The 16,070-nt window shown below is 37.6% G+C and overlaps 2 protein-coding genes across 2 annotated transcripts in view; both read left to right on the top strand.

Moving 5' to 3' along the window:
• The window catches only part of LOC121500517 (olfactory receptor 8B3-like), a 172,474-nt gene that overhangs the window by 114,507 nt on the left and 41,897 nt on the right, over positions 1–16,070 (top strand). The gene's annotated exons all lie outside the window — the stretch shown is intronic.
• TMEM225 (transmembrane protein 225) lies at positions 10,603–12,843 on the top strand. Its single transcript, XM_041772989.1, has 4 exons — positions 10,603–10,780; positions 11,389–11,535; positions 11,785–11,919; positions 12,617–12,843. The coding sequence occupies exons 1-4, from the start codon at positions 10,603–10,605 to the stop codon at positions 12,841–12,843; spliced, it is 687 nt and encodes a 228-aa protein (XP_041628923.1).

The raw sequence follows: 16,070 nt of genomic DNA, 5'->3' as shown, positions 1-16,070 counted from the left end.
AAAATTTTTAGGTTGTATTTGACCACTTTCCAAAGTGATCTACTATACTGACTCAGACCTGATTCAGATCTCAAATATTTTCAGGAACTCAAAAGTAATTTAATAGCTTACAACGTGTTTTTTTTTTTTAATTTTTTTTTTTACAACGTGTTTTTAAACATTTGAATGCCCCACACAGTGCTGTTAAAACTATCACAATCAAAAGTATTTTACAGCTTGGGCAGCAATGCCAGGTCAGCATTGCCCAATAGGAATACATGCAGTCATATGGGTAATTGGAAATTTCAGAAGTCCCTTTTTTTAAAAAAGTGAAAACAAAGAGTTGAAGTCAGTTTTACTACTTCAGTTAACTTGATATATGTAAAATTTTCTCATTTCAACATGTAATGATATAAAAATTCCTTCTTTAAGGATCTATGTATTATGTTATAAAAATTCTAATGAACTATTTTATCTTATTTTTTGGTACAGACCTTTGAAGTTCTTAATGTGTTTTATACTTACAGCACTTCTAAAATCACACTAGCTACATTTGAAATGCTCAGTAGCCACATGTGGCTAGAGGCTACAGTATTGGGCATCACAGATCCAGAATTTTTTTTCTATGTCTGACTTATCAAATTTCCATGACCCCTTTTAAACTAAGGAAATCATTAGCCCAGAGTTGGCAAAAAGAGCACTGAGCTATGAGTCATAAGATTTAGTTCAACCACTGTCCTGAGACTTATGGTGTAATATTTGACTCATAAATTCTTTTACGGGTTCATATTTTAATCTGTAAAAAATAAGTAATACTTTTAAAATTGTGCAAATTAAATAAGACATAAGGGTAAATATATTCTGTGCACTGTTAGGAGTATATATTTATAAAACTCATATTTTAGATGCTGGTGATTTCACAGATTAATTCACAGATTAGAAACAAGTCTTCTTAGATGAGGTAGGTGAGGAGGCAATGCACAGCTGAGTACAAGATGAATGCCCATGGCTTCTGCCCTTTGTTCCTGGGCTCAGTGGCATGCAAACATCAGAACCTCTAGAGCTCCTGAGGATAATCAGCAGTCGATGTTGAACATGTTTTAGTACCTATGCAATATGAACATTATAACTGTGAAACTCACTTTCCTCCTCTGAAGCCTCGTGCTGAGTGCCTCTTCTTTTTCCTATCCTTTTACGTTAGGGATAGAGATGGGATAATTATACCTTTTTCTCCTTAAGTGTGTAAACAGCCACAGCAAACAAAGATCAGGTTTAAATGAATTTGTGACTTCTAGTCTCAGTTCAAGTATTATATGTCTGGGAAAATAAAGTAATCCTCTCGGGTTTCTTACCTCCTGAGGTTTAGCATATTTGTTTGTAAGAACTGTCTCTGCACTGGCCTATCATCCTCTTTTCACATAAGTAAACTTAGCCATTTGATGTGGTCATGATTCTAGAGTAATGCAATTAGTATGGCCCAACATTAGGAATTATTTAGAATATAATGCTAAAGAAATGGAATAGATTTTTTAAAAAGGTTATTATTTTCTCACAGAAATTCTTTTAATAGAAATATATACAGAAGTAGACTTTTAGTTTATATATATATATATATATATAATATATATAAAAGATTTATTTATTTGAGAGAGAGTGCTTATAAATGGGGGAAGGGGTGCAGAGAGAGACTCTTTCAAGCCGACTCCCCGCTGAACACAGAGCCCAATGTGGGGCTCTATTTCATGACCCATGAGATCATGACCCAAGTCAAAACCAAGAGTTGGATGCCTAACCAGCTGAACCACTCAGGTGCCCCTGGAACTGTATTTTAAGCATAACACTTCATGTGTTGTAAAGATACTTGTTAACAGCCCATGAATCATGCATATTGTGAATGTTTAGTAAAATAAATCTCAGATAATCCTATTATGATGTGCTGTGTGTGGAGAGAGAGAGAGAGAGAGAGAGAGAGAGAGAGACTGCCTCACCATGAAAGTAGTTTATTTTTGGAAAAAAACTATTTGTTGAGCACCTGGCTGGTTGATGCAACTCTTGATCTTAGAGTTGTAAGTTTGAGCCCCATGTTGAGTGTAGAGATTACTTAAAAATAAAATCTTAAAAAAAAGCTATTTGTAAATTGTTATACAAATATGTGGAGATGCCTGATTGCAAAATGCACATGAATAAACATAACCCAAAGGCAAAGAGAAATGTTCAGATTATCTGCTATTCTTCCTTGTAATGTGGATAAGTCAAAGCTGACTCAGGAAAAGCAGTGTCTTTATAGTTATAGCAGGAGTCCCTTCCAATGTGGAATGTGATCATCTAGGTGATTAACTGTGTGTTCTACTTTTTCACTGTTGAATCAAAGATGAGCTGAGGCCTATATATAACCAACGATTATTTGACTTAGAGTAATCATTCCTGATTCATCAACCTCTTTCTCTGATGAGCCCAGCAAATCATTGATCCTCATTTCCATACACGTAATTATATTATTTATTTTCCATCATTGGCATGTGGAATCAACTGGAAAGATGCTACTGGGTACAGGTTACCCTAGGAGAGCATTGTCTTTAATTCTTAGGCAAAGGATACAGGATTTGGGGTATTGGGATCAAGTAAAATGACTGATGTGATAACCAATTTAGATGCTCCTTTGGAGATAAAATTATAGATTTAGCTGACTGTGTACCCAATTACTCTCCCTTGCCTCCTCTGGGGAAGTTTCTATAATGAAATAAAACATGGAGATCAAGAAGCCACACAGAAATGTAAGTGTAAAGACAGAGAATGATTTGGATGCATTTCTATTCTTCCTTTTCTCACTCTCCTATCGTTAAACACTAATATTCAGGGTGTTGTCACAAACCAGAGAAATGAGAAAATTATAAAGTCAGATGAGCTAGAATAAAGCCAGGACACTAGAGGTTGTTTTGTTACTTTTCGGTTTTGTTGTTGTATGATTTTTTGTTTTGCTTTTTAAACCCTTCTAAGCTAGAGTTCTTTTTTAAATGATTTTAAAAAGCATTTTATTTTATTTTTTTTAGAGGGAGAGTGCATGAGGTGGGTAGCAGAGGGGGAGAGAGGAGCAGAGGGAGAATGAGAAAGAGAATCCCAAGCAGGCTCCATGCCCAGTCAAAGCCCTATGTGGGGCTCCAACTCACAACCCTGAGGACATAACCTGAGCCAAAATCAGGAGTTGGTAGCTTAACTGACTAAGCCACTCAGGTGCCCCAAAACTAGAGCCTTCTGAGGCATTTAGTTAGGGCACTTAGGTTTGGGCAGAACCACAGGACCCACTCACAGCCTTAACTCTTGCTATCATTATCATTAGCACTAGAAATACCCTAATCAGGAGAGTTCCTGCCCCACCACTACCCAACAGTGGGAGCAGCTTCCACCAGGCATTGCTACTCCAGCTCTAACAGAGTTAAGGTCAGGGGGTGAAGACGTATTTTAACACTTTGCACGTTGTACTTTGCCAGGTGTTGATCCAAGAAATGCTAATGGTGCAGCAATGTCTCACAGAGAGTTGTACTAAAATTAGATTTTTGGGTTTTGCTCCCTCCAATATCACAAAAGGAGATGGCCCAGAGTCAAATTTCACCGACTGCTCCATACTTCAGATTTTATACCTCTCTGAGGTTGGATAGAGCTTATTTTACTGGGTCAGACTCATCAAATCAAGTTTGTGCTTTTTCTCCATTTGAATTCTTCAAGAATTCTTGGTCTTGATATAAACACAAACTTGAAGATGGCCCCCATTATATCATCTTTTGCGTCCAGATGTGTCTGCACTGCCCATTGCCCACAGACATTTGATGCAAGTACGTACATACACACACACACACACACACACACACACACACACACATGAGGTGAAGATAAGGTGAATGGACTTGATATTTGTTGATTACTGATCCAGACATTTGGTAAACATTTAGCAAATCCCATTTGCTAGCAGTAAGTACTTAATGAACTCCATATTACCCTTGAGACTACAAAGCTCAGCATGATTGTGAAATTTGCTCAAGGCCACACAGCTGGTAAGTGGCAGATCCACAAAGAAGCAAATCCACAAAGCCTTATCCCAGAGCCCATGTCTTGCTCCCCCCAAAAGGATAGCAAACAAGAAGGTGGCTGCTTATATTTGGATTTAGATAAAGAGAACTTTAAGTGTCTCCTAGGGGATTTAGCCACATCATTATACTCGAAAAGCAAACCGGAAAAAATAAGAAAGAAAAGCAAACCGATGTGAAGGCAAAGATTTCCCTCAGTAATAAAGCTGGCACACGTGGCTAGAAAAATATTTGCTAATCTTTTTTCTCAATGACCTCTTTAAAAAATATACCAGACTCATCATCTGCATAGATATTCAGGCAATTCATGAAAAAGAAGCCCCAGAAGTAAAAGCCCTCTCATTTTAGGATTCCTGGACAGGTAGGTTTTTTGTACTCCATCTCAAAGACTCTGATCTCTGTGGAAAGGGGCCAGAAGCATAAGGAACACATCCGAAGACGAGGAACCGCAATCATTCCCAGGCAGTCAGTGCTATGACTACAAGAAATTCTTTTTTTTTTTTTTTTAATTTATGATAGTCACAGAGAGAGAGAGAGAGAGAGAGAGAGGCAGAGACACAGGCGGAGGAAGAAGCAGGCTCCATGCACCGGGAGCCTGATGTGGGATTCCATCCCGGGTCTCCAGGATCACGTCCGGGGCCAAAGGCAGGCACCAAACCGCTGCGCCACCCAGGGATCCCACAAGAAATTCTTAAATGTTAGTTTGTTGAAGAATCTTTCGGGAACTTGGCCAAAATGGTTCCCCCCCCCCCCCCCCACACACACACTTCTGATTCCATAGATCTGGGGTTGAAAAAAATAATCTTTGATTTCAATAAGCATTCCAGAGGGGCACAGAATCAAGAGATCCTGGGATTTTTATCCATTTGAAAATGTCAAAACGTCATCACCCAGTTCTGTACCTCAGAGGATCCTGTCCTGGAAGCCCAGGCCCAACCCAACCTCAGGAGGACATCCCAGTGAAGAAGAGAATAGGGCAGCTGAGCGACAGGAAAAAATCGTCTGAGTGGGAGTTTAGACACAGACCATAAACACGTGCTGTGTAACTAATATCTGCCCATAAACACCACAATCACTACCATCAGGGCCAACAGGTAGAAGGGGAAATCCCACTTTTATACATGTGCTCCAGGGTTTCATGTGGATTCTTTATGTCTTTCCCTTTAGGAAGATGTTAGGAATAGCTGTTTCGGCACAGGGAATAGCACAGTGTTGCCTTGAATACATGTTCCTAGGACAGGCATCAGACAAGCCAGGTCCTCAGGATATGAGGCCCGTTAGCATATGGTCTCTCAATTCCAAACTGCAGTATTTCTGGTGGAGTTCGGGGAAGTAGCCACCATTCCCTTTATTTTTTTTTTTTATTTTTTTTTTATTTTTTTTTTAACACCATTCCCTTTAAAGTGAAGGAAAACTCTTTATCCAGCTGAGAGTCCCAGAACAGTATAACGAATTGCCCATTAATTCTTGGTCCTGGGAGACTGAGGCTCACAATGCTCTTGTTCTCGAAATTCTTGTTTGGATCATGGAGATGCCTAATCAAGCTAATAAGTGACATAGACACTGATTTAGATACATAGTTATTCCATTTTCCCTTATAGTCTCTGGAGTTCATTTTGTTTAGGAAAAGTTTTAATTGCCCCAGATGGGACTATGTTCAATTATTTACAAGTGAATACTGTAATCATGAATGCTACAATATTATACTTTTTACTTTCCAGGATACCTTCATGTGAGAGAACATTTGTGCACAGGTACACAGTCCCAAAAGGATTCCAATTTTTTTTTTTTAATTTTTTTATTTATTTATTATAGTCACAGAGAGAGAGAGAGGCAGAGACATAGGCAGAGGGAGAGAAGCAGGCTCCATGCACCGGGAGCCCGACGTGGGATTCGATCCCGGGTCTCCAGGATCGCGCCCTGGGCCAAAGGCAGGCGCCAAACCGCTGCGCCACCCAGGGATCCCTTTTTTTTTTTTTTTTTTAATTTTTTTATTTATTTATTATAGTCACAGAGAGAGAGAGAGGCAGAGGATTCCAATTTTTAAAATTATAACTGGACCTTACATTATTATCTGTCTTATGAGTGACATGATTCATGATTTGTGCCATATGTTTCTTTCATGGACGCTTCTAATTTGATGGCTAATATGTGCATGGAGTGGATATTCAGAGAAAGAGAAAACTCACGTGGGCTCATTTTGAAGATATTTTAAGATCCATTCCTGTTATTGACTAGCTGCTATGTGGCCTTTGTGCAAGTTATCTAAGTAAGAGTTCTTATTGATAAGATAGACATAATTCTAATATGTTCTATCTGAATTTTAACTCTTTTTGAAGGTCAAATGTATCAGAGGACCCAATGGGGATAGAATCCTCTCTAACCACGGATGTGTATGACAATCAAGTGAGATTCCCTTCTACTTCTATAACTGCAAGTGCAAGTTAAAAACATAGATCTTGGAAAAGCAAAACTTTTTAGTCTCTGATAACTTAGAACTTTAGAAAAGAAGTTTGTTTAAAAAAAAAGGCAAAGAGGGGCAACTAAGTGGCTCAGTCAGGTGAGAGGCCAACTCTTGATTTCTGCTCAGGTCACAACCTTAGGGTTGTTAGGGGCAGGCCCGTTAGGGGCAGAATGGGAAGTAGAGTGCAGGTCTTTTTTTCCTGCTTTATAGCATCCTTTGCATTGATTCACACAGACTATTCAAGAGGTTCCTCTTTCATTCTTCTGCATAATTTACATATTGCAAAGAACTAATTCCGTAGTGATATAACAGGAAACTTGGTAGAATTTCTTTTAAAAAAATATTTTATTTATTTATTCATGAGAGACAGACAGAGAGAGGCAAAGACACAGGCAGAGGGAGAAGCAGGCTCCATGCAGGGAGCCTGATGTGGGACTCGATTCCAGGACCCCGGGGTCATGCCCTGAGCCAAAGGCAGATGCACAACCACTGAGCCCCCCAGGCATCCCCCTGGTAGAATTTCTAGTTTTCTCCAAAGAGAACAAAGGGAATATGTGCATGGAAATGTTTTACATTTTTCATTACTATTCATAGATGTATCTTAGAGGCTATTATATTCTCAAAGGCCCTAAAACTGCTTGAGCATTCAGAAACTGCTTAAGTAATACAGGTAATAACAAATCACCTTTGTTCCATAATTCTTCACTTTGAGAATGTTTCACACACTACATTGCTCAACATTTCTGTACTTTCTTCAATTTCTTGATGACAAATAAGTTTGACCATTTATATATATATATAAATATATATATTTAGTGACCGTTTGGATATTCTCTTTGTGACGTGTCTGTTTCATATGTTTAACACATTTTCCTACTGGAAAACTTTTCTTTCTCATATTTATTTATAGCAGTTCCTTAAGTATGCTGGATATTACTCCCATGTCAGTGATGTGTATTTTCAAACGTCTTCTTTTATCCAGCAATAGGCTTTCTCTTTGATATGAATATAACTAAGGCTCTCTAGTGGAATGAGAGTATAAATGCTTCTGGAGGTCATGAAGGGAACTTCCTTAGTATAATAGCCCACAAATGCAGGAACAGAATTCTGCTGTGGTTTCTTGTCAGAAGGAAATAACAAAATAGCAGTCTAACAAAAAGTGAAATTACAAGGGTGGTGAAAAAAAGCCATATCACTCAAGTTTGAGTACTTAGATCCCTCTGAGCAGAAACTGAAAGAGGTATAGACAGGTCAAAAAGGAAAGACCACCACAAATGAGGCAAAATTCTGAGTCCAGATCTCTGATTGTCACACGAAGTGGGGATTATAAATTCAATTTTGCAAATCTTTGCCTTCAGTCATCTCCTCACCAATTCTGAGAAGCCTGGTTTGAGGTCTAGAGTAGGTTACATAGGGTTCAATGGACCTGGGGTCATTCAATGGATACACTTTTATATGTGTGCTTCAAGTTTGGTAATACTTGCCTTTAATAACATTTTTTTTTGCAGCTTATTGTAACTTATTATAGCAATGGTAAAGCATATTGCCTTGTGATTCTGGAGTTTCTTCGTCAGTAGTCAGTCCTCTTGGAGGAACATGAATGACAGTGGTTAGAGCTCCCCATTGGAAGGGAAGAAGCTCCTTTCTCCGTAGGCAATCCTGAGAAGAGGTCTGATAGAGGAAAAGTGATATGAAAATGTGAGAAACATAGCCAACAGTTAACCCTTCTTTTGTCACATCCCTGTATAGGGATATGCACACCCATGTTTCAATGGTCATCCCCAGGCTGGTAACCCCTAATCTGTCTTCAAGTTCCAGAACTAAATTCTATCTATTTTATGTGCCATAGATTCCTTAAACTGAACCCAAACCAGTTTTTACTTACTAGCTTCTTCCTCACCAGACTTGTGCTTCCACCCACATTTTACACCTTACTTAACGGCATCATTGACTACTGTTGTCCCTAGCTGGGCACATGATTTCTTCTTTGATTTGTATCTCACAAATCCATCACATCTCACAAGTTTCTCTAATCTGGCTACATCTTTATATCTTTATGTCGCTACCTATCAAAGTTTAAAAGAGACATAAACCTTTCAGCCCAGAATCTGACTCATAAGGATCTATTGCATTGATATAAAAGCATCAATATGTAAGAATACAATAATATAAATTATCATGGATGCCAGTAACTCTCTTGGTCTTTCTGCTACACTGGTCCCCAAGGGTCAAAGGTCAACCCATAGTTGATTCCATGGCAGTTGGCAGCCCTAAAAGCAAGCTGGCCCTGATATAGGAGTGGGACAGGGATAGGAGCTTATTCCCTTGCTCACCATAAGTGATGGAACTGAGGCTTGCAGTTTCTGAGAGAAAGGAATTGTCCTGGACACAGAACGGAGATACCAGTCCAGGGACAGCCTGCATTGCATGGCAAACTGAGCTTTCTTGCTCCATTCGAGATGACTCCAGAAATCTGCTCCAGATCCAGAGCTCCTGTGGCGGTTGGCTAATGTTTCTTTTGTTGCAACTACATCTCAGTTCAAATTCTGCTCAAATCTACTTCCCACAAACACTGGCAGGTGTGACTGCTAGGTATACTCCCCAATAAACTGTCTACACACAATTCTCTGCCTTAAGAGTTGCTGTCCCAGGGAGACTAAATTAATGCTATGGTAATTGCTTACATATCATTTGTCATGCCAAGAACTCTTCTTAAGTGCTTTACATCTCTAAACTCCTATAATCTACAAACTTCTTATGTAGTAGGACAAATTATTATCTGTAGGATCACAAAGCTGTTTGGTGGTAGAGCTAGGATTTAGAGCTAGGATCGTGAGTCCATTTTCTTTTTCTTTTTCTTTTTCTCTTTCTTTTTTTTGAGAGAGAGAATGTGAGTGGAGGGGCAGAGGGAAAGGGAGAGAGAGAATTTCAAGTAGACTCACCTCTGAGCATAGAGACTGATGAGAAGCTAGATCTCACAACCCTGAGATCATGATGTGAGCTGAAATCAAGAGTTTGCTGCTCATCCAACTAAGCCACTCAGGTGACCCTTGAGTCCATTTTCTTAACTACAAAGTGTCCCTTGTAAAATTAAGTATATTGAGCATTGTTTTTAAAAAATTTAAATAAATTTAAAAATATACCAAGATATGTACAGAGGTCTAGAAGAAAGACGGCATAGCATGTTTGAGGCAATGAAAGAAAGCCAGTTTGTAGACTGCAATAAGGTCAAATAGGCAAAGAGAGGCCATTAGGTATAACTTTTATCTTAGTTCAGTAAAAAGCTTTTTTAGGGAGGATTTTAATATAAGTCTTTTGACTCTGAGCTTACTGCATACCATGGTTTTCTACACAAGAAATCAGTAAATGTTTTCTCTGCCACGTTACAGATTAAATAGTCAAGAATTAATAGTCTGTGCCTTATAAATGATATTAGACTGAAATGCTTCAGTGTTCCAAGCCACTTCTTGTGGTTTTGAGGCACTGGTCTATTTCCCAGAGGCCCACCTAACTAGACTTCTTTAGGCTCTCCAAATGAGGACACGAGTTTCTCCAAAACATCCTAAGTTTTGAGTGGTCATTCCCTTTTGTGATGCTAGCTGGCTGATTACTCCTTCAATGTTCTTGAATTCCTTCTGCTCTTCACTGATCCCTGGCTCTAAAATTGGGCTTCTTCAGTCAGGCATGTTTAACTTCTTTCAAGGCCCCTAGTTATCACCATATCTGGCAGCTCTGTCTAATATGTGATATTATATCTTGCCCTATAAAGGACAACTCACTCAGGACCTGTAGTCCCCTTGGTCTTTCCACTGTACTAGTCACCAGGGTCAAGGGTCAAGCCAATAGATGATTCCATGGCAGTTGGCTACCCTGACAGCAGCCTGGCCCAGATACAGGAGTAGTGGGGAGTGGGATTTATCTTCTCTGTTTTATAGGCTACATCAGCTCCACCACTTCCAGTGCCTCAGCAATTACTAAGAGTTTAGACTTTTTTCTTTCCTTGTGAAGAAGTAATCAAATAAGAGAAGAGAGATGTGAGATATTGGTGGTGGTCTCAGCTTGAAATCCCCACTCGCAATGGCAAAAGTATCACCCAGAGGTATCCAGGCCACCAACATGTTCTTCTCCTCGTGGGCCTTAATCTTCTTAGCGCTAGGAATCCTCAGAGAAGAATGGGTTGAACTGACATTGGAAACAAAGAAAAATACAATAAGCCACAGTCCTTGGATATGTTGCACTACTCTTTGGCCAGAAGGTCAGAACCATCCTAGAAAGAGATGGGTGGAATGGGAGGGTTCATCTTTCCTTGACTTCCATTTGTCTCATCAGCTTACTCATTGTTCTCTGGGGCAAATTCCTCAGGGTGTACTGTGCCCAGTTCCATAATCAACAGTTAAGACCAACTCCAAAATCTCACCATTTCGCATATTTTTGGGAAAAGTTTAAAAGTTCACAGACTTAATTACTGGACATTTGAGAAGTGTTGGCAGTAGCAGCAGGGTGGGTCAGCACATCTAGGACATAAGGGCATAAAATAAAGGTAACTGGCGACAAGGAAACTATCTTGTATTGCCACTAGAGGAGGACAGGATGAATTGTATTTAACAAGAAATCTGTTCTGACAAAAGAATAGAAGGAAAAGAAGCTTATAGAGACAACAAGATAGAGAGCAGTTTCCTCTGGTTCTCTCATTCAGTTTAAGGATCCCTGCCTTTTAATTCTTTCCCCTTGTCCCTCTTTTTTATTTAATCAAATCTTTTTACCCCATTCCAATTTTTACCTAGAAATTTGTGGTCCTCAGGTGGAAATGAGCCTAGAAGAAATGTCTGTCCTTCTCTCAACACAGCTTCTGCTTTCCAACAGATGGCCTGGAAGTGGTCAGGATCATGATGATTTTGTGTCTCAGCCTTTCCTTTGTCCATAACTTGTTCCTGGGTTTGGAATTTACCTATTTCATTCCTCAAACTAAATGTGTCCTCTTCATCACTGTCTTCCTCAGTTTCTTCACAGGTAACTTCCTGGTTTCCCTAACACAGGCTTGGGGACAGACTTGGTTTATGGGTCCAGGCTGTAGTCTTCCTAGCTCTTTGGATCAATTATGCAGCTTCTGAATTGGATCTACCCCTGAATGGGATTGGTTTTTGGACAAGGTGCAGGTGTACAGGGTGGAAGCTTGGAAGTCAGGCATATTTGGGGTTGAGACTTGAATAGAAGAGCCAAAGTTTCTCAGAAGGGACTTTTTTTCTCCTTTTATGAAAGGTAGCCTTTTGCTCTGTGCACTCATACTGTATCAGCTAAAGCTAAAGCAAGGTCAATCTGTGTACTACTCTACTTACAAGATCACTTGGATCGTTTTCACTGCCTACTTAAGTGTTTCCTTCTTTATGGCCTCTGGTGAGTATATTCAGGGCCTCCAGTGGGTAATAAGAACCAGTCCATACATGATAGAAAGGAGAGTCAAAAAGGATGGGCAAGGGGCATGGAGAAAAGGTGCCAACCTTGTGTTTTAAAGGGCTAAAGTTCAAGTGGACTCACTCTTTGGGGACAGTTCCTCCAAGGGTAGAGGTGGAGATTAGAGCTGTGTGGAATGTTCAGTAAGTTTGCTCCTAGGGCAGCTCTAATTTCTGCTGTTTCTACTGTCTTTCAGACCTTTCTCCCTTCAGGGCAGAGATAATCATCAAAGTCAGGATGAAGGAGAGTGGCTGATATGGAATGTTTACTGATGTGGAGAGGGACAGGGTACCTTGGGTATCCAGTGTGGTGCCAAGGCACTTTGAGGTCAGAGACAAGCAATTTTTGATGTTAAATGGCCATGTGCCAACACTGGAGACCTTTCTTTTCTTCAAAAGTCTTTAAAATGTCATTTGGAAAGCACATACAAATTCAGAAGCATGTCTCCTTTCAACATGAGTCCTCGGTGCTGTTGACATGTACAGCATTTAAGCTCTTCTACATACACTTCCCATCTTGGGGCAGTTCAAAGGGACCCACTGAGCTTTGGGTTGGAGTCTTTCCGCTGACACAGAGGGAAATGTTTCTGTAACTTTCCATTGTTTCTTCATCACTCTCACTGGCTTCTCTTTTCCCCTAGGAATTCTCTCTCTCCTAGAGTGTAAAAAGTCCACCAGTGCTTGTGCCTGTGCGACCCTCATCCATACACCTGAAAGAGAAAGTGAGGACATAGAGGAATCTGAGAGTTCTGTAAAAATTGTTTCCTTACCAGAAAATGCAGCAGCGCCTCGTAGTATTGTTCATACAAGGGAAGGTTCTCCAAACAGACCACAACTCCAAACTCGTCGTGTAACCTGGGCTCTATGATTTGACAATTGATCTTTCAGTATATGCTTATCTTAATGGAAACAGCTTTGCGTGATATGTGCTGTGTGCCTCTCTACAACTGTATTGTCTTTGTTTGGCATTATTTAATGACTATGCCTGGGTCAGGGTCTATAAGAAAATCCAGAAGGTGGCTTTTTAAAAAAAAAAAAAAAAACAGTTTCTTCTAATTGTTCACACGATTTAATAACATTTGTTATTCATATAATAATAAATATTATCCTATAACTAATACTTGCCGTATTATTAACTCTATACATCACAAAGATCTAAATAATGTAAAATATCTTTTGTACTTTATTTTACTGTGAAACATTTCAAACATTCAGAAAGAGTACAAAAAATGATGACAAACACCTGCACATACATCACTCAAATTTACAAAATTTTAACATTATGCCCTATTTGCTTTAGATGTTTTCAAGTTAAATTTATAGATAAAAGTGATATTCAACTGAAAAAGTTCCCTAATCCCATTTCCCTCCCGTGCTCTTATTCACAAAATAATTTTAATGATGCACTGTTGATCATTTTATACTGTTATTTTTACCACTGTATACATCTTTAAAAATTATATAGATTAGCTTTCCAAGCGTTCAGAGATTATTAAAAGTCAGACCGTACAGATCATTTTTTGCAACTTGCTTCTTGCTTTTTCTTCACTCAACTGTATGTAGAGGTTTTGTGATTCATTAAGTTTTGTTTTACTTCATTAAAACTACGATTAAGCTTTCTATTGTAGAGATACAATGTAAAAAACTCATTCTCCAGTTGATGAAAATCTAGTTTTTTTTTTTATTATTATTCTGTTACAATAGTGCTGCTATGAGCCTTCTTACACACACCTGTCCATGAGCTGGAGTTTCTCTAGGGTATTTATCTAGGACCAGAATAGCTGAATCAATAAGTGATTCATTTTCAACTTACCTAAATGTTGACAGGATGATGTCAAACATGGCTGTTAAAATTTATACTTCAGCCACCAGTGTATGAGATGAGAGTTCTAGTCTCTTTAAGTTTTCCCAACACTTATGTAATTAGTCTTTTTTTTTGGTCTCTATTTGAACTATCATGGAGTTTTCTCACCTTCTCATTTCATTATTGAGCTTTTGTATTTCCTCTTCAGTGAATTACTGTTTGATCATTTTTTAAATGAATTGCCTATTTCTTACTGATTTGTAGTTCTTATATATTGGAAACTAATATTAACTTATTGTGCCTTGGCTTTTAATTTTGCTTACGATGTCTTTTTTGTTTTACAGAGGCATTCAAATGAAATATAATATATCAACTTTTCCCTTTTAGTGGGTGCTTTATGGCATCTTATTTAAGAAATCCTTCTTTACTCTTTACTCTTGCTGGGAATAATATTTGTGAATGATACATAGATCCAGTTTTATCTACTTTCCACATGGATAACTATTTATTTGGAACATTTTTATGGCTTAATTTCTTGTCTTACTGATTTGTAACATCAGTATATTCATACATCAGATATACACAGATGGGAGTCTGTTTCTGATCTCTATAGCATGTTCCATTGGTCTATTTTTATATCCCTGCATGGTACAACAATCTTAATCACAATTGGAAAAGAAAGTGTTGATATTTAATATGTCCAAGTCCTTGTTCTTGTTCAAAATAATAAAAAAAAAATTATCTCGATTTGTTCTTGGCCTTTTGGTCTCCAAATAAATAGGATTACCTTGTATAATTCCACAAAAATCCTACTTATGATTTGATTCAGAATTATATTAATTTATTAACTAATTTGGGAAGAATTAACAATGCTAATAATATTTATCCATCTAATCCAAAAATATGGTAATATTTATGTAGGGCTTCTTTCATGTCCTTCAACAATGTTCCGTGATTTTTTTTTTCCACAGAGATCTTTTATAGGTAACTAGCAGTTTTGTGCTTTTGTGAGTTGAAATATTTTATAATATTTTCTAGTTGCCTCTTATTGGTGTAAAGTTGCTGATTTTGTATCTAGAAACCTTACTAAATCCTTATTTTAATTATCTATATACACTTTCATGTTATCCTTGGAGGAAAACACAGTGGCTGTGGAAAAGATGTTTATTTCCTTCCAATACTTATATCACTTATTTCTTTTTTATTGTGTGGTCTCATTCATTGGCACAGACTTCCAAGATAAGGTTGAATGGGAAGAAGATTATAAGCATCCTTTCTGTATTCTTTATCTTAATCAAAATGCCTCTCTAATCCTAATAGTTGTTATTATATGCACTGTAGAATTTGGCATATTTGCCTCATCAAATTAAAGGACTTCTTATATATCTAATTTGCAGAGTGACTTTACCAAAAGTAAATTTATTGAAATTTTATGCATCTATTGAAATATCAGTTGAATTTTTTTATTCCAAAAATAGGATGTACTTTTATGTAAATTATAATTTTTGGAAAATTTTATTTTATGTATTTTATTGTGAAATATTTCAAACATACAGAACAAAGTAGAAAACAATGCAACAACCACCTTGTCTTATTGCCTGGACTTATAAAACCTTAACGTTATGCCCCATTTGTTTTGGATTGTTTTAATTTTTTTTTTTTTTTGGATTGTTTTAAATTAAATTTGCAGACTCATCTGATATTCCCATATAAATTTTCCCAAACTAATTTTCTTCTCCTGTTTCTCATTACTAAACGCTTTGCATGCCTGGGAAAGTCCCTTTTTAGTCATGTTACATTTGTTTTAATAAACTGCTGAAATAAATTTTCTAATTAAGAATTCTTGAATCTGTCTTTACTTTTTATTTATTTATTTATTTTGGTTGAATCTGTCTTTATAAGGAAAATTTGGCTATAATTTCTCTTTTTGTGCTCTCCTTGCCCAGTTTGTTTTATTTTACATGTTATCTTGTTACTTTTGCTTTGTTTTATTTTGGAGGATAGTTTGAATAACCTTTTTTGAAGTATAACACGCATACACAAAAGATCACAAATGAGAAGTGTGTATATAGCTCTTTAAATGTTCACAAAGAGAACAGGCCTGTGTAATGAGCACTCAAATAAAGAAACAATATTAACAGTACTCTAAAGTCTCCCTGATGCCATTTGAATACAATATTTCACATTATCATAAATTTTTATTATAAATATATTTTAAACTTCACAAAATAACCATCACAGAAGAAAACACAGGAGAAAGTCTTTATAATTTTGGAGACAGTCATGATTTC

This window comes from Vulpes lagopus, chromosome 10 (assembly GCF_018345385.1).
Source record: "Vulpes lagopus strain Blue_001 chromosome 10, ASM1834538v1, whole genome shotgun sequence".
NCBI lineage: Eukaryota > Metazoa > Chordata > Mammalia > Carnivora > Canidae > Vulpes > Vulpes lagopus.
The sequence above is the reverse complement of the archived record's forward strand: the minus strand, read 5'-3'. Positions and strand labels throughout refer to the sequence as shown.

What these genes read in the sequence shown, in the direction of transcription:
- TMEM225 (XM_041772989.1), top strand. Translation starts at nt 10,603, where the DNA reads ATGGCAAAAGTATCACCCAGAGGTATCCAGGCCACCAACATGTTCTTC. An exon ending in CACTACTCTTTGGCCAGAAG is followed by an intron (nt 10,781 to 11,388) that starts GTCAGAACCATC and finishes GCTTTCCAACAG; the next exon opens with ATGGCCTGGAAGTGGTCAGG. An exon ending in TTCCTTCTTTATGGCCTCTG is followed by an intron (nt 11,920 to 12,616) that starts GTGAGTATATTC and finishes CTTTTCCCCTAG; the next exon opens with GAATTCTCTCTCTCCTAGAG.